Source organism: Mobula birostris, chromosome 2 (assembly GCF_030028105.1).
Source record: "Mobula birostris isolate sMobBir1 chromosome 2, sMobBir1.hap1, whole genome shotgun sequence".
Lineage (NCBI taxonomy): Eukaryota > Metazoa > Chordata > Chondrichthyes > Myliobatiformes > Myliobatidae > Mobula > Mobula birostris.
The window spans coordinates 4,193,245-4,212,679 of NC_092371.1; the positions used below are offsets into that span (position 1 = coordinate 4,193,245).

Below are 19,435 nucleotides of genomic sequence, written 5' to 3' on the forward strand. Positions count from 1 at the left end.
TGCGTGTATGTGTGAGTGTGTGTGAGTGTGACTGTGTGTGGGTATGTGTCTGAGTGTGCCTTGTGTGTGTGCGTGTGTGTGTGTGTGTCTGTGTTTGTGAGTGTGTGTTTCTGCGTGTCTGTGTGCGTGTATGTGTGAGTGTGTGTGGGTATGAGTGTGTCTGTGTATGTGAATGTGTGAGAGTGCGTGTGTGTCTGTGTGTGCCCGTGTATGTGACTGTGTGTGTCTGTGTGTGTGTGAGTGTATGTGAGTGTGTGTGTCTGTGTGGGTGTGTGTGTGTGTCTCTGTGTGTGTGTGAGTGAGTGTGTATGTGTGAGTGTGTGTGGGTGTGGGTATGAGTGTGTCTGTGTGTGTGAATGTGTGAGAGTGCATGTGTGTCTGTGTGTGCCCGTGTATGTGACTGTGTGTGTCTGTGTGTGAGTGTGAGTGTATGTGTGGGTGTGTTTGTGTGTGTGTGTGTAAGAGAGAGAGAGAGTGTGCGTCTGTGCCTGTGTGTGTGTGTCTCTGTGTATGTGTGTCTGAGTGTGTGAGAGAGTGTGTGTGAGAGTATGTGTGTGTGTGTGAGTCTGTGTGTGTGTGTCTGTGTGAGTGTGTCTGTGTGTGAGAGAGAGAGTGTGTGTGAGTGTGTCTGAGTGAGTGTGTGTGAGGGTGTGTATGTGAGAGTGTTTCTGTGTGTGTGTGTGTGTGAGTGTCTGTGTGTCTCTGTGAGTGTATGTGTGTGTGTGTGTGTGTGTGTGTGTCTGTGTGAGTATGTCTGTCTGTATATGTGTGTGTGTGTGTGAGTGAGTGAGTGAGTGTGTGTGAGGGTGTTTGTGTAAGTGTACCAGACTCATCCCCCAGTGAGGTTCATTGTGTGTGGGAGCTATCCCTCGGAGAGTGTCCAGTCACTAACCCTGCCCAGTATCATGCGTGTGTCAGTATCATGTGTGTTTTACGCTGCTCTTATCCGTGCCCAGCCGAGTGAATCCCCTGCCTGCCTGCTCAGTCTGGACATGATGTCCTCCCCTCGCGTTCTCCTCCGGTTCTCCGCTCACCGCTCCGGGATTGGGCGTCTCCACTGGTTTATAGTCACTCTGTGTCATCGACGTTCCTGTGTACAGCAACAGAGGGAAAAAGTGACCGTGAGTTATTCCAGCCCCTCCCCAAACTGACTGTTTAATTAACCTATGCCACACTCCATCACGTAGTTGGGATGCGGGAAGCCCGCAGACCACCTGTTCAAACCCATACAGTCACAGCAAGAACCTGCAGTCTACGCACACCACTGCTGGGTATCACACACACACACACACTCACACACACACACTCCAAGGGCCAGGGGACTCACACACACACACACACCAAGGACCAGGAGTCTGACACACACACAGACACAGTATACACGCAGATACAGTATACACGCACAGACACAATATACACGCAGATACAGTATACACACACAGACACAGTTTACACACACAGACACAGTACACACGCACAGACACAATATACACGCACAGACAGTTTACACACAGACACAGTTTACACACAGACACAGTTTACACACACAGACACAGTTTACACACAGACACAGTTTACACACACAGACACAATATACACACAGACACAGTTTACACACACAGACACAATATACACACAGACACAGTATACACACAGACAAAGTTTACACACACAGACACAATATACACACAGACACTGTTTACACACAGACACAGTTTACACACACAGACACAGTTTACACACACAGACACAATATACACACAGACACAGTTTACACACACAGACACAATATACACACAGACACAGTTTACACACACAGACACAATATACACACACAGACACAGTTTACACACACAGACACAATATACACACACAGACACAGTTTACACACACAGACACAATATACACACACAGACACAGTTTACACACACAGACACAATATACACACAGATACAGTATACACACACAGACACTGTTTACACACAGAGACACAGTTTACACACACAGGCACAATATACACACACAGACACAGTTTACACACACAGACACAATATACACACAGACACAGTACACACGCACAGACACAATATACACACGCTAATGTGAGCATTGAGCATCTGAACTCTCTCTCCCAGCTGAGCACCCCTCCACCCCCAGAAGAAGGGCTTCAGGTAGAATTCATCCTGCTTACTGGCAATAGGTTTGAGTGGTCTGGGGTGGGGTGTGGGGAGTGTGGGGGGTGTGTGGGATTAAGAGACTAACGTTCAAAGGGCTGGGGTGGCCTTGGGATTAGGGTCTCCTCGGAGTCAGGTGGTGTCACTGCACTCTGGGACTTTTGCCCCACCCACCCCCTCCCAAGGTTGCTGGTTTTCCCCCTCCTGGTCCTTGGTTGCTCAAACTGAGCCTCCCCCCCCACCCCCCATGAGCCCCAGGGTGGGGATGGGCTCCAGGAGTGTGCGAGGATAATGGTGTGATCAGAATGAAGCTCCTTCAGCTAGAACCAGAATCAGGTTTAATATCACTGGCATATGTCGTGAAATTCATTATCTTATGTAATACATATTAATAAATCTATAAGACAAGAGAGGAAGAAGTACTGGTTGGTGTACACGGGTTCAATGTCCATTCAGATATCTGATGGCAGAGGGAAGAGGCTGTTCCTGAAACAGTGGATGGGGGTGTTCGCGCTCCCGTACCTCCTTCCTGATGGTAGCAATGAGTCCACGGCCCATCCTGGGAGATGGGGTCCTCATTAACGGACACCGCCCTGTTGAGGCATTGCCTTTTGAAGGTGTCCTCGATGCTGGGGAGGCTGGAGCTGGCTGAATTTGCATCCTTCTGCAGCTTATTTTGATTCTTGTATAGCAGCTTCTACCCCAAGCCGGACTCTGAAACAGCCAGTTAGAACGCCGTAGAAACTTGAGAGTGCCTTTGGTGACAGGCCAAGCTCCTACTGAAATACAGAGATGGTTCGCCTTCTCTGTAATTGTTGGGTCCAGGATAGATCCGCAGAGATACTGACACCTGGAGACTCCATGAGAACTGGTGTCTATTTCCTTGACAGCTCCTTCCTGAAGTTCACAATCAATTCCTTGGTTGTTTGACGTTGAATGCAAGGTTATTATTGCAACATCATTCAATCAGCTGATCTACCTCGCTCCTGTACGCTGCTTCATCATCATCCGAAGTTCTGCCAACAGTAGTAGTGTCATTGGCAGATGTATAGCTGCTGTTTGAGCTGCGTCCAGACACACAACTGACCACAGAGAGGATGAGCAGTTAGTAGTCACTGCCAGAGGGAGCGGGGGAGCGTGACTATTCCGTCTGGGTAGCCTCCAACCCAATGGCATGAACACTGATTTCTCAAACCTCTGGTCATTTCTCCCCCTTCCTTCCCTCCCCTCCCCATCACCTCCATCTGCTTCCACCCCTCCTCCCTTTTCTCCCGTGGTCCACTCTCCTCTCCTATCAGCTTCCTTCTTCTTCAGCCCTTTACTTTTTCCACCTATTGCCTCCCAGCTTCTTACTTCATCCTCCCTCCCCCACGCACCCAGTCTCACCTATCAGCAGCCAGCTTGTACTCCTTCCCCTCCCTCCACCATCTTAGCCTGGCTCCCCCCCCGCCCCAACACCACCTTTCCAGTCTTGATGAAAGGTCTCGGCCCGAAACATTGAGTCTCTATTCCTCTCTAAAGATACGGTCTGACCTGTTGAGTCACTGACAGCATCTGGGCCGGTAAAAGTTGCCAGTGTAATCAAAGACCCCTCCCACCCTGTTCATGCTCTCTTCTTCCCCCCTCCCATCAAGCAGGCAATTCCAAAGCCTGAAAGCGAGCACACCAGGTTCAGAGACAGCTCTACTCCTCTGCTACAAACTGTCAGCCCTCCTCTGCTACAATACCTGCACACGGCCCACAACATACTGCAGCTCTTTACTCCTTGTCTGCCTCTCACATAATCCTTCCCTCCCCGTCACCTGGAACCACCTGCCAGCTTATACTAGGTCCCTGCGCCCCCCCCCACCTTTATACTCTGGCTTTGCCTCCTTCCTTCCCAGCCCTGATGACGAGTCTCAGCCCGAAACTTCGGCTGTTTATTCCCCTCCATAGATGCTGCCCGACCTGCTGAGTTCCTCCAGCATTTCATTGGTGTTACTCTGGATTTCCAATCTCCTGTGTCATAATCTACCTTGTTATGATCTTATTGCTTACCTGCATTTCTCTGTAACTGTAACATTTGATTCTGCTTAGTAACAGACACAAAGTGCGGGACAAACTCAACAGGTCAGACCGTATCTTTAGAGAGGAATAGAGACTCAATGTTTCGGGCCGAGACCTTTCATCAAGACTGGAAAGGTGGTGTTGGGGCGGGGGGGGGGAGCCAGACTAAGATGGTGAAGGGAGGGGAAGGAGTACAAGCTGGCTGCTGATAGGTGAGACTGGGTGCGTGGGGGAGGGAGGATGAAGTCAGAAGCTGGGAGGCGATAGGTGGAAAAAGTAAAGGGTTGAAGAAGACGGAAGCTGATAGGAGAGGAGAGTGGACCACGGGAGAAAAGGGAGGAGGGGTGGAAGCAGATGGAGATGATGGGCAGAGGAGAGAAGGAAGGGGGAGATATTACCAGAAGTTTGAGAAATCAGTGACCACAGTGATCAGAAACCAGAAGACCACAAGACGTAGGAGCAAATTAGGCCATTCAGCCCATCGAGTCTGCTCCGCCATTCCGCTGTGCCTGATTTATTATCTCTCTCAACTCCATATCAACCTCTCCTTTAAATATACCCAATCACCTGGCCTCCACAGCCACTTGTGGTAATGAATTCCACAGATCCACCACCCTCTGGGTAAAGAAATTCATTCTCATTTCCAAATAGACACCCCTCCATTCTGAGGCAGTGTCCTCTGGGCAATAGACAATAGGTGCAGGAGTAGGCCATTCGGCCCTTTGAGCCAGCACTGCCATTCACTGTGATCATGGCTGATCATCCACAATCAGTATCCAGTTCCTGCCTTATCCCCATAACCTTTGATTCTGCTATCTTTAAGAGCTCTATCCATCTCCTTCTTGAAAACATCCAGAGACTTGGCCTCCACAGCCTTCTGGGGCAGAGCATTCCATACATCCACCACTCTCCGGGTGAAAAAGTTTTTCCTCAACTCCGTTCTAAATGGCCTACCCCTTATTCTTAAACTGTGGCCTCTGGTTCTGGACTCACCCATCAGCGGGAACATGCTTCCTGCCTCCAGCGTGTCCAATCCCTTAATAATTTTATATGTTTCAATAAGATCCCCTCTCAGCCTTCTAAATTCCAGAGTATACAAGCCCAGTCGCTCCAATCTGTCGACATGACAGTCCCGCCATCCCGGGAATTAACCTTGTGAACCTACGCTGCACTCCCTCAATAGCAAGAATGTCCTTCCTCAAATTTGGAGACCAAAACTGCACACAGTACTGCAGGTGTGGTCTCAACAGGGCACTGTACAGCTGCAGAAGGACCTCTTTGCTCTTATACTCAATTCCCCTTGTCATAAAGGCCAGCATGCCATTAGCTTTCTTCACTGCCTGGTGTACTTGCATGCTTGCTTTCAGTGACTGATGTACAAGAACACCTAGATCTCGTTGTACTTTCCCTTTTCCTAACTTGGCTCCATTTAGATAATAATCTGCCTTCCTGTTCTTACCACCAAAGTGGATAACCTCACATTTATCCACTTTAAACTGTATCTGCCATGCATCTGCCCACTCACCCAGCCTGTCCAAGTCACCCTGCATTCGCATAACATCCTCCTCACATTTCACACTGCCACACAGCTTTGTGTCATCGGCAAATGGTCCTAGGAAACATTCTCTCCATGTCCACTCTATCTCGATCTTTCAATATTCGATAGGTTTTGAGCGAGATTCACTCCTCATTCTTCTGAACTCCAGCGAGTACAGGCACAGGACCATATGTTAACCCTTCCAATCCCAGAATCATTCTTGTGAACCTCGTCGGGACCCTCTCCAATGCCAGTGTTCTTTTCTCATATGGGGCCCAAAACCGCTCACCATATGCTAAGTGCAGCCTAACCAGTGCCTTATGAAGCCTCAGCAGTACATCTTTGCTTTTATATTCTAGCCCCCTCGATATGAATGCTAACATTACATTTGCCTTCCTTACCACCGACTCAACCTGCAAGTTAACCTTCAGGGAATCCTGCATGAGGACTTCCAAGTTCTTTTGCACCTCAGATTTTTGAATTTTCTCCTTGTTTAGAAAATAGCTTATGCCTCTCTTCTTTCTCCCAAAATGCATGACCATACACTTCCCTACAGAAGTGTATGAGAAAGAGAAAACAGTGTACATGCGCAGACAACAGATCAATACGTGATACTGCGGGGGGGGGGGGTTATTGCTCTAAAAGAAATAGATCCACACATTACACATCCTCCCCCTTTAGATTAAAGCAACATAAACTGTATATGTCTAAAACATCCAATTTCTCTTTCATAAATCCATATTCCAAATAAACATGCTTTCACATAATTGTCCACAACTAACTTCACAGTTCTAAAGGTTCTGTATTTTGGGTGGCGCTCTGTTCCTTTCAGGACTTTTGGTAGGTGTCTTGTCAACAATAACGTTCTTGTAGAGTCTCTGGGTCTGTGGAGGGGCATCAGGTTTGGCAGGTGTCTTGTCTAGGACAATGTTCTCTGTTTCTGGTGTCACGTTACTGTCAATGACATCATCACTGAGAAGTAAGTCCAGTGACTGCAACGTGTCCATCTTGTTAGATGCAGTGAGGTGTGTTCTTCAGTTGAGCATCCAGTATCTGGTCCACATGACGTCTCCATGTCTGATCTCCAACATCCACTGAGTACGTCACTGGTCCAGTTCCTGTAGCTTCCTACCAGGTGTCCACGTCTTCTCAGTAATCACGTGCTAGGACTTCCTGTCCAATCTTGAAGCTCCTTGCTGCTTCACTTGGCAACTGGATGAACTGTTTATTCTGCACTTCCCTCTGTAGATCTGGTTTCAAGAGGTCGATGTGAGATCTCAGATTTCTGTTCATGAACAGCATCACAGGCGTTTGATTTGTTGTCACATGAACAGAGTTTCAATACACAAAAAGGAAGTCTCCACCTTGTGCTGGACAGAAATGTCCTCCTTGTCCATTGCTTTAATGGACTTCTTGAATGTTTGGATAAATCTTTCAGCTAACCCATTCATTGCTGGGTGGCGAGGAGATGGCTTGAAATGGCTGATGCCATTTTTCTTCATGAACAGTAAGGATTCTCCTGACGTGTATTGTGGCCCGTTGTCATTCACAATTTGTTCGGGTAAGCAGTTTCTGGCGACGATAGTGCTCAGAGCAGAAACAGTCTTCGCTGAGGTGGTTGAATTCATTGTTATGACCTCCGGCCACCTCAGATGAGCATCCACGGCAATCAGAAACACGGAGTCCATGAGTGGCCCAGGATAGTCAATATGTACTCTTTTCCATGGTGAAGACAGTCACTTCCACAAGTGTAACAGTGTCTGTGGGGGAGGGGGGTGCATTTTGAATTTTTTGGCATCCAAACAGCTTTTGGCCAAGTCTTTGATCTGTTCATCTATTCCCTTCTCAAACTCTTTCTCATTAGATAGATAGATATACTTTATTGATCCCGAGGGAAATTGGGTTTCATTACAGCCGCACCAACCAAGAATAGAGCATAAATATAGCAATACAAGGCAGCTGTGACAGTCTCTGGTTAGTGCTACCATTTGGGCTGTAGTTGCCTGTTGATGTCACACTGAGAGCTTTGATTGAGTGTCCATCTAGTTGGATTTTTCTCAACCATTCACATTTGAAAAGTTCTGACCCTCTGTGTTTGGCCTGCTTACATCACATTTACTTTCAGTTTGCCTTAGGTAGGTGCTTTTTAGCCAGTGTAAGTCTTTAGCATCACTGAGCTCTTCTTTAATGGCATCTTAGTAAACAGTCTGTCATAGTCTGTCTCTGAAATTATGGACAAAGTTGACCCTATATCCAGCACCATTTTCAGTTTTGCTCCAGACACATCTATTGTGATCCAGACGAATTTGTGATCTGCTTCATTTATATTATGCAGTTCTTGGCATGACAGCTCATATTTGTCAGACTCTATGTTGTCTGGTTCTGTTTTACATTCAGTAACTTTATGCATTTACTTAGTTATTTGCACTTGAGACTTTTCACCCGGTTGTGCTTTTTATCTGCCTTGCACATCCTCTCCCTGTGACACTCTCTGCAGACCTTTTCACTGAACCAACAGTCATTTGTATCATGGGAGAATTTGCCACATCGATAACATCTTTGTATTTTTGTACCATTCAGGGACATTTTGTGCGTTTCACATTCTAATCTCTTCTGTAGTTTTGCTGCATCCTTTGCTGCAGTCTCTAATGATATTGCAATGGTCAAAGCCCGTTGTAACGTTAGGTCTCTTTTTGCCAGTAGCCTCACTTGAATGCTTTAACTATGCATGTCACATACAAGTCTGTTCCTTAATGCATCAGAAAGTCCATCTCTAAAGTCACAGTACTGGGAAAGTTTATGCAGTTCTGCAATGTATTCAGAAAGGTTTTCATCCTTTGACTGGTTCCTTTTGCAAAATCAAAACCTCTTAGCTATTATCAGCGGTTCAGGGCTCAAGTGATTTTGTAAAATTGTAACAATTTTGTCAAACATCTTGCTTGCTGGCTTTTCAGGGGTTACTGAGTTGCATCAGAGACTGTATGTCCTTGCACCAATTACGCTAAGAAGTGCAGGGGCTTCCTCCATGTTGTTCACGTTACAGTATAGTTCAACACTCTCAATATATGACTCCCAGTCTTCATTAGTGCTATCAAATTCATCAACTTTTCCAACTGAAGCCATCGCCATGTTATTTTCACTTTAAATTTAGCGCGTCTCTCACTGTTACTCACAGGCCCTTTGGCTTTCTCATGCCGTTTAACTCTCGCTGTTTTGTCCCGTAACTGTCGGTGCAGTTCATGATATTCCCTGACGTTCAGGTTCGTACTTGTTGGCAATTTGTTGTGTCTGTGCACAACTTCTTATGGATTAAGTAAAAGCACGTACATGGGAGATGGCTTTAACAGATATATTATCATTGCAGCGGGACAGCAAGGGAACAATGTGCACGCGTAAACAACAGATCAATACGTAGAGCTAAGGTGGGGGGGCATTGCTTTAAAAGAAATAGATCCTTGCATTATACTTCTATTCTTTCTAATTCCCTTTGCAGACTCTCTACATCCTCAGCACTACCTGCCCCTCCACCTGTCTTTGTTTCGTCCACAAACTTGGCCACAAAGCCATCAATTCCATCATTCAAATCATTGACATATAATGTGAAAAGAAGCAGCCCCAATAAATATTGGGTGCTGCCCCTCCAACCTGAGACGGGTCTCACCGTGGCAGCAGAGGAGATCATGAATTGACATGTTACAACGGGAATGGGTACTGGAATAAAAATGTTCGGCCACCGGGAAATCCTGCTTTTGGCAAATGGAGTGAAGGGGAGGGGAGGGGGGAACGTTGACTCAGACCATGAGAGGCCTGCGTCAGGCATTTTCATGCCTTACAAGGCGCAGATTGGAAGTCTGTGTGGGGGCCACTCCTCGCACAGACACTAGAGCAATGTGTGGTTAAGTGCCTTGCTCAAGGGCACAAACACGCTGCCACAGCTGAGGCTCGAACTAGCGGCCTTCAGATCACTAGACGAACGCCTTAACCACTTGGCCACGTGCCCAACACATGGAGTGAAGGTACTCAACAAAGTGGCCCCCAATCTCATCAATTTAGAGGAGACAGAACCAGGAGCACTGGGCACCCTGCTTTTTTTTTGTTTATGGCACTTCATTTAGCATTCTTTTACAGCCTTTCCCCTTGTTCTACCTCAATGCACTGTGTAATGATTTGATCTGTACGGACAGTATGCAAGACAAGGTGACAGTAATAAACCAACTCCGGAGAGCAAGATCGAGAGGCCTCGTGCTGGAAATGGGATTGATATGTATGGCCTGTTTTTGCACCCAGGGCTCCTTCCATGATTGATGGAGCAGTGGTTTTGACTTGGACCATCTGGGGTACTAGATTAGGTGTGGTAGGGCTGGTGATGGTGGTCAGCCATTCAGATTGCTGGGCTTGTTCACAGGACTAGGGTTCTTTATTCTGGAGGGTTATGCTTCAGGCTGAAAGGTCACAGGTCAGGTTAGGGGGTGATGGGTCAGAGTTGGGGGCGGGAGATTGGGATTAAGAGTGAAGGCCTTGATGTAGGGTCAGGTTTTGGGGGATAGCCAGGGTTGGAGGGGTGGATGGTTATGCTCCATCATGGTTTGGGGGCTGAAGGGTCAGGGTCAGGTGACAGGATGAAGGGGCAGGGCTGGGGGGGGTTGAAAGGTCAGGGTCAGGGTTGAAGCAAATGATCAAACTCCAGGGTGAGGATTGGGGTTGAACTACTCTGTCTTGCCCCCACACAACTGGACATGGCTGTCCCACTGCCACAGTTGTCATGAGGGTCTGTACTGCTGCCCAGGGAGCCACTGGTCTATTCTCAACTCTCCAGCCACCCCACCACTCCACCATCCCTCAGTGAGGGCTGTGAATTGAACTGGCTGGGGGAAACACAGACAGCCCTTGCTCCTGCCCTATCCTGGAGTGACCCACAATGACCTCTCGCACTCACCGGTGGCAGTCGGGCCCAGGGGCTTCCACAACGTTCGGCATCGGCGTAGCTTCCTGTTCACCTGCAAGGAATGGGGGAGAGTCAGTACGGGCTTCCCTTCGCAGCGGCTGGGGCGTCAGCAGGGCTGGGTGCTGGGGAGGGGTGCACAGAGGGGAATGGTCATTGGTAAGTGATGCAGTTAGGGAGAGGTCAAAAAGGGAACTGGTGATTGTCAGTGATGGGGTCAGGGAGGGGACCAGTGATTGGTCGGTGATGGGGTCAGGGAAGGGACTGGTGATTGGTCGGTGATGGGGTCTTGGAGGGGACCGGTGATTGGTCGGTGATGGGGTCAGGGAAGGGACTGGTGATTGGTCGGTGATGGGGTCAGGGAGGGGACTGGTGATTGGTCAGTGATGGGGTTGGGGAGGGGACTGGTGATTGGTCGGTGATGGGGTCAGGGAGGGGACCAATGATTGGTCAGTGAAGGGGTCAGGATGTGGACTGGTGATTGGTCAGTAATTAGCTTATCAAAGGGGACATGAATTGGTCAGGAATGTGAACAACAATGAGGTAAAAGTCTTGTTTGTGCCCTGGTCAGTAATTTGCTTATTAATTTGCCCTGTGTTAGGTCACATTGGAACTTGCGACAAGACTGATGATTAGTTGGTGATGAAGCCAATTATGATGCCAGAGACTGAGCGTGGAGAAGGTAGGTGGCAGGATCAGTGACTGGTCAGGGGCAGGTTCCCCCTATCCGGCCCCATCCACTCAGCTCGCACCACTGGTGGTGAGGTCCCCAGCAACGATGGACGGGCCCCTCCCCGGCTGGGACGCGCCTGTACGTTTCATCCTGTGTTGGGAGGTTGCCTGGAGCCACTGGTAAACATGGCCTCAGCGGCCTTCCTTCCTTCCTGTGCCTGGGGCGGACAGGGTGGGGCTGCCAGCAGAGGGGATCCGACCAACTTGGGCAGCTACTTGTTAAAGTGGACAGATCCCAACCTGTCCTGCCGCCTGACACGGAGATCTGGCCTGGAACAGCCCCTCGGCCCGTCCAGTCTGTGCTGACCAGGGAGTGCCCATTAAATCCCATCACTCCCCACCCAGACTCTATCCCTCACACACGCACTGGGGGGGGGGTGCGATTTACACTGCCAGCCAGTCCCCTGGCCCTGCACTGATTGCAACGTGGGAGGGATCTGGAGCAACTGGGAGAAACCCACATGATACAGGGAGAAGTTACAAAGTCCACATACACGGACTTTCAGGCATGTACCCAATCTCTCTCTCTCTCACACACACACACACACACACACACACACACACACACACACACAGACACTCACAGATACACTCACAGACACTCACACAGAGAAACAGACACACACACACACACACACTCACTCACACAAACTCTCTCTCACACACAAATGCATTACAATTCACCTACTGTCACAACTGATCAACAGATCATGCAATAGCCACAGCTCTACACACCGTCCTTACATGCCTGGAGAAGAGGGATGCTTATGTGAGAATGCTGTTCTTGGACTACAGTTCAGCATTCAACACCATAGTTCCCTCCAGACTCGGCAAGAAGCTCAGAGACCTCAGCCTTCACCCTGCCTTGTGTAGCTGGATCATGGACTTCCTGTCAGATCACCAGCAGGTGGTAAGAGTGGGCTCCTTCACCCCTGCCCCTCTGTACAGGTGCCCCTCAGGGCTGTGAACTAAGCCCCCTCCTTTACTCTCTGTATACCTATGACTGTGTGGCCACCCGCAGCTCCAATCTGCTAATTAAATTTGCTGATGACACTACACTGATTGGCCTAATCTCAGATAATAATTGGGCAGCCTACAGAGAGAAAGTCACCACCCTGACACAGTGGTGTCAAGAAAACAACCTCTCCCTCAATGTCGCGAAAACAAACGAGCTGGTTGTGGATTACAGGAGAAATGGAGATGGGCTAACCCACCTCACGTGATCTGTACACACCAGCTGTGTGGTGAGAAAAGCACAACAGCACCTCTTTCACCTCAGATGGTTGAAGAAATTTGGCATTAGTCCTCAAATCCTAACAACTTTCTACGGGGGCACAATTGAGAGCATCCTGACTGGCTGTATCACTGCCTGGTATGGGAACTGTACTTCCCTCAATCACAGGACTCTGCGGAGAGTGGTGCGGACAGCCCAGCGCATCTGTAGATGTGAACTTCCCACTATTCAGGACATTTACAAAGACAGGTGTGTTAAAAGGGCCCGAAGGATCATTGGGGACCTGAGTCACCCCAACCACAAACTGTAAAAGCCAGGACCAACAGGTTCCGGGACAACTTCTTCCACCAGGCCATCAGACTGATTAATTCATGCTGATACAACTGTATTTCTATGTTATATTGACTGTCTTGTTGTATTTATTACAAATTACTATAAATTGTTGTTCGTCCTTCATAGTCGAAGATGACCATGGCTTCAAAGTCAAATGGGAGATTGGTGGCTGTGGGTCCGGAGGTGACTGACACATTGCACATTTACACAGAGATGTCACCTAAAGATTTTTACTCCTCATGTATGTGAAGGATGTAAGTAATAAAGTCAATTCAATTCAACTCAACTCACACTCACAGACACACACACACACACACACAAACGCACACTTAAACACACACACACTCACAGAAACTCACACATGCTCACACAAACACACATACAAACTCATACACACTCACACACTGACACACACATGCACACTGACACTGACACACACTCACTCACACAGTTACACACACATTCACACACACAGTCACACACACATTCACACACACACGTATTCACACACTGACACTGACACACACAGATTCACACACACAGAGTCACACACTCACACGCACAGAGTCACACACTCAGACACACAGATTCACACACACACAGAGTCACACACTCACACACACATATTCACACACTGACACTCACACACACTCAGAGCTGGAGGTCAGGATTGAACGCTGAGACAGTAGGTCACACAGCTTCATACCTCCGTACCTTTCTACAAATTGAACAAGCTACTCTCCTCAGAAGCAGGTTTTTAAGGGATCGTCACGATGACCAGAAATTTCCCAATCAGCCCATTCGTTCTGCTACCAGCTCGGCAACACCACAGGTGATCTCATCGGGACCGTAGTGACCAGTCGCCGGCCCGTGCATACGCTCAGTTACTTTGAACCCGCAGTGCATTGGTGAGACAACTCCCAAGGTAAGCACATGCTGAGAAAAACCCTTCCTCCTGATCTCCCCCTCAACGAGACCAGCCCGTGTACTGAGACACTGAAATCACAGGGTCACAGAGCACAGGACCAGGCCATTCGCCTCATCATGGCTGTGCTGTGTCACCTCAGACAATCCCCTTCCTGTGCCTCGGTGATCAGAGTGCATGTCCAGATATTTCGCCAACTTCATGAGGGTCTCTGCCCCAACTCCCCTCTCAGGCAGTCTGCCCCAGATTCCAAACACCCACTGGGGGACATATTCCCCTTTGGGTCCCCTCTAAACCTCTTCCCCTCACCCTAAACCCTCTAAACCCCTTCCCCTTCCCTAAACCCTCTAAACCCCTTCCCCTCATCCTAATCCCTCTAAACACCTTCCCCTCACCCTAAACCCCTTTCCCTCACCCTAACCCCTCTAAACCCCTTCCCTTCACCCTAAACCCTTCGAATCTGAGACCTATATGCCACGGGGAACAGTTTCTCACCATTAAGCATCATTAGTGTAATTGGTGGACACAGCATTGTGGGCCGAATGGCCTCCCCTGTACTGTTCAATGTTCTATCAACATTATCTATGCCCTCATACCTCTGTCAACACACTCCTCAGCCTCCTCCCCTCCAGGGAGAACAGAGCCAACCTGTCCCGTCTCCTTGTAACTGAAACTCTCAGTCCTGGGCAGTCTCCTCTGCACCCTCTCCAGTGCAGTCACCTCCTTCCGAGAGTCTGTGACCAGAAATACACACGGTGCTCCAGCTGTGGCCTGACCAATGGTTTCTAAAGTTGGACCATAACCTCCCTGCTCCTGTATTCTGTGCCCCGGCTAATGGAGACAAGTTTCCCGTAAACCTTCTTCAGCCTCTGATCTGTGCTGCCACCTTCAGGAATCATTCGACTTGTACACCGAGGTCCCTCCGTCCCTCAGTACTCCCTACTGTTCACAGTGTGTGTCCTACCCTCGTACACCGAGGTCCCTCTGCCCCTCAGCACTCCCTACCGTTCACAGTGTGTGTCCTACCCTTGTACACTGAGGTCCCTCTGCCCCTCAGCACTCCCTACCCTTCACAGTGTGTGTCCTACCCTGGTACACTGAGGCCCCTCTGTCCCTCACCTCAGCACTGCTGGGTATGGTACTCAGCATAAGACCATACGACATAAGAGCTGAATTCTGCTGTTGAGTCCGTTAAGTTTGCTCCACTGGCTGCACTATACTGGCTCCTATTCCTCTGACTTATTCCACTCACCATCTTCCACTGGGCATTGACACTGGAACACTTTCCAGTAGGTTTGCCACACTGGAGCAACTTCCAGTGGAGTCGCCACACCAGAACACCCACCAGTGGCGTCGCCACACTGGAACACTTTCCAGTGAAAACACCTCACTGGAACACCCACCAGTGGAGACACCACACCGGAATAATTTCCAGTGAAGTCGCCACACTGGAACACTTTCCAGTGGAGTTGCAGCACTGGAACACTTTCCAGGGGGAGTCGCCACACTGGAACACTTTCCAGTGGAGTCGCCACACTGGAACACTTTCCAGTGGAGTTGCAGCACTGGAACACTTTCCAGTGGAGTTGCAGCACTGGAACACTTTCCAGGGGAGTCGCCACACTGGAACACTTTCCAGTGGAGTCGCAGCACTGGAACACTTTCCAGTGGAGTCGCCACACTGGAACACTTTCCAGTGAAAACACCTCACTGGAACACCCACCAGTGGAGACAGAGACACCACACTGGAACAATTTCCAGTGAAGCCGCCACACTGGAACAATTTCCAGTGAAGTCGCCACACTGGAACACTTTCCAGTGGAGTCGCCACACTGGAACACTTTCCAGTGAAAACATTTCACTGGAACACCCACCAGTGGAGACACCACACCGGAATAATTTCCAGTGAAGTTGCCACACTGGAACAATTTCCAGTGAAGTCGCCACACTGGAACACTTTCCAGTGGAGTCGCCACACTGGAACACTTTCCAGTGAAAACATCTCACTGGAACACCCACCAGTGGAGACACCACACCGGAATAATTTCCAGTGAAGTCGCCACACTGGAACACTTTCCAGTGGAGTTGCAGCACTGGAACACTTTCCAGGGGAGTCGCCACACTGGAACACTTTCCAGTGGAGTCGCCACACTGGAACACTTTCCAGTGAAAACACCTCACTGGAACACCCACCAGTGGAGACAGAGACACCACACCGGAACAATTTCCAGTGAAGTCGCCACACTGGAACACTTTCCAGTGGAGACGCAGCACTGGAACACCTTTCAGCAGGGTTACCTCATTGGAACTCTTTCCGGTGACACCAGCACACTGGAACACTTTCCAGTAGGGTCATCAGATTAGAGCACATTTTGCTGAGTACCATAACAATGTGGTCCATTCCACTGGAGTTACTAAACTGGGACATATTCACACGTTCATAGTCTTACCACACAGAAACAGGCCCTTCAGCCCAATTTTTCTGTGACAACCAAGATTCCCATGTAAGCTAGTCCCATTTATTCACATCTGACCCTTATCCCTGTAAACATTTCCTGCCCAAGTGTGTGTACCTGTACCCCCCTCAACCACTTCCTCTGGCAGCTCATTCCATGGACTGACCACCCTCTGGGTGAGAAACTTTCACCTCTGTCCCCCTCACCTTAAACCTGTGTGCTCTCATTTTAGACTCCATGACTGTGGGGTAAAAGAGTCACAATCAGGTTTAATATCACTGGCATATGTCGTGAAATTTGTTGTCTTTTGTGCAGCAGTGCAGTGAACTACATAATATTAGGGGGAAACTGCCAACCACAGTAAGTATAGATATTAAATAGTTTAAAAAGTAGTGCCAAAATAAAAATCAAAAGTAGTGAGGTAGTACTGCGACCACCCACCTTCCCTCTGCCCCACGTGGTTTTACACATCTCCATAGTCTCCGTTCCCCCAGGGAAACCTGTCCCAGCCTGACCAGCTCTCCTGACATCAAACCCTCCAGTCAGTCCTGGCAATATCTTAATGACATCCCCCCACCCCCCAACAGCTGGGTAACCAGAAGCCACACAATCCTCATAAACAGAATCAAGATCTCACTTAATATCACCGACATACTGCATGCCGTGACATTGGCAGCAGGACTTAAAAGTACAAGAAGTTACATTAAAAATATATAAGTGTTTAAAGAAAATCAAATAAAGGAAGTAATGCTCCAAGTGGGGCCCACCAACACTTGTCTCACTCTAACATGACATCCCAGTTCCTGTACTCAGTGATGAAGGAATACAGGTGAAAACACCTTTGCACCTTGTGTCACCAATTTCAGGTAACCATGTACCTGTACCAAGATCTCACTGTTCTACAAACCCCAGGGCCCCCCCATTCTCTACACTGGCTTACACTCCTAAAACTCAAACTCATTGAGAACCTTGTACTTGTCTGAGTTAAATTCCACCTGAGCTAGATCCTACTATAGAGTCATAGCACAGAAACAGGCCCTTCAGCCCATCTAGTGCATACCGGCCTGATCTTCCGCTTAGACCCATCTACCCTGCACCTGGCCATGGCCCACCCTTCTGTGTACTTATCTCCTTAAGACCACCGGCACAGGCCACTAAAGGAGGCTCACGAGAGTCCTCTATCTCGGGCCAGTCTTTCAAGTTGTTCCCAGGCGTAGCCCATCCAAGGTCCACCTCTCCCAGGGATGAGGTCTTTGGAGCTGCTGTTCGTTTTTCCTGTCGCTCTCTTGGCACCGCTTATCCAAACTTCTCTGAAATGTAACAATTGAATCCCCATGTAGTGGTCCCGCGGCAGCCTCGTTCCCCACTCGCACCACCGTCTGAGCGAAGAAGCTTCCCTTCAGATCCCCTTCCGTACTTCACCTTTCACCGCTGACCTATGCCCCCAGAGAGGCTGGAAATCTTGATCAACACACACAAAAATGAAGGGTCTCAGCCCAGAACGTCAGCTGTTCATTTCTTTCCAGAGACGCTGCTTGACTTGCTGAGTTCCTCCAGCATTTTCTGTGTGTTACCTTAACAGTTGCAGTCTCACCCAACCTCAGTGGAAAAAGCCTGCTTGCACTTACCCTATCTATACCCCTCATAATTGAGCATACCTCTATCAAATTTGAGGAAGGACATTCTTGCTATTGAGGGAGTGCAGTGTAGGTTCACAAGGTTAATTCCCGGGATGGCAGGACTGTCATCTGTCGAAAGATTGGAGCGACTGGGCTTGTATACTCTGGAATTTAGAAGGCTGAGAGGGGATCTTATTGAAACATGTAAGATTATTAAGGGATTGGACACGTTGGAGGCAGGAAGCATGTTTCCGCTGATGGGTGAGTCCAGAACCAGAATCCACAGTTTAAGAATAAGGGGTAGACCATTTAGAACGGAGTTGAGGAAAAACTTTTTCACCCAGAGAGTGGTGGATATATGGAATGCTCTGCCCCAGAAGGCTGTGGAGGCCAAGTCTCTGGATGCTTTCAAAAAAGAGATGGATAGAGCTCTTAAAGATAATGGAATCAAAGGTTATGGGGATAAGGCAGGAACTGGATACTAATTGTGGATGATCAGCCATGATCACAGTGAATGGTTGTGCTGGCTCAAAGGGCCGAATGGCCTACTCCTGCACCTATTGTCTATTGTCTAAATCTCTCCTTGTTTCCCCACATTCCAGGGTGTAAAGTCCTAACGTACAACTCAGGTCCGTACATCCAGCGACATCTTCACTCTTTCAAACTGATTGACATCTTCCCTGCTGGTAGGTGATCAAAACTGTACACAATACTCGAAATTCGGTCTGTATAACTTCAACACAACGTCTCAATGCCTACGCTAAAGAGATTCTGAAGATGCTGGAAATTCATGGTAACACACACAAAATGCTGCAGATCAGACAGCATCCGTGAAGAGGAGCAAACAGTTGCCCTTTGTCAGTGTGTACTCGGTGCCCTGATTTATGAAGGCCAGTAGGCCAAAAGCTCTCCTTACAGGCCTATCTGCTTACTGGAACCTCAGGCAATCTTCTGTACTGATCTGGTGTCACCCACTCACACCGTCCTGAATCCCGTATACTCATCCACACCATGGGTGCGGGTCTGTGGGACGTAGCGGATGGCGAGGGGTTGACGCCTGGCTGAGACCGTGTTATCCGCGACTGACAGACACCCTAAAGCTTCTCACCTTCATGAGGACAGCCGCCCCTGGGTTGGCCACACCCTTCGCCTTCGGGGTCTGCTTCGATCCACGCTTCTTCATCCTCGCGTATGTCCTCTCATCACACTCCCCTCCAAACCCTCCCTCTCTGCCCAGCCTCCAACTTGTACTGTCCCCTCTCAGGTCTCACTGTCCCCACTCAGTGCCCATCTCAGCACCAGCCCCAGTCATCAGCTCCCCACTCCCCGAGCAAGTCTCCTCTCCACACCCTCCCTCCCTGTCCTCTCCCCCTGACCCACTCCCTGAGCTAGGCTCCCTCCCACACCCTCCCTCCCTGTCCTCTCCCCCTGATCCAC

General features: G+C 49.0%; 1 protein-coding gene across 3 annotated transcripts in view; it reads right to left on the minus strand.

Moving 5' to 3' along the window:
- The window catches only part of LOC140211460 (rho guanine nucleotide exchange factor 2-like), a 133,286-nt gene extending 114,069 nt beyond the window's left edge, over nucleotides 1-19,217 (minus strand). Inside the window, exons 1-3 of one of the 3 annotated variants that reach the window (XM_072281172.1) lie at nucleotides 19,107-19,217; nucleotides 10,694-10,754; nucleotides 978-1,090 (exon numbers count right to left, since the gene is read on the minus strand). In XM_072281172.1, coding sequence (XP_072137273.1) covers nucleotides 978-1,090; nucleotides 10,694-10,754; nucleotides 19,107-19,181 — 249 coding nt within the window. In that variant the 5' untranslated portion in view covers nucleotides 19,182-19,217. The remainder of the gene's footprint in view (nucleotides 1-977; nucleotides 1,091-10,693; nucleotides 10,755-19,106) is intronic. The other 2 variants (XM_072281181.1, XM_072281162.1) reach the window with 2 other exon arrangements.
- Nucleotides 19,218-19,435: the final 218 nt, after the last annotated feature.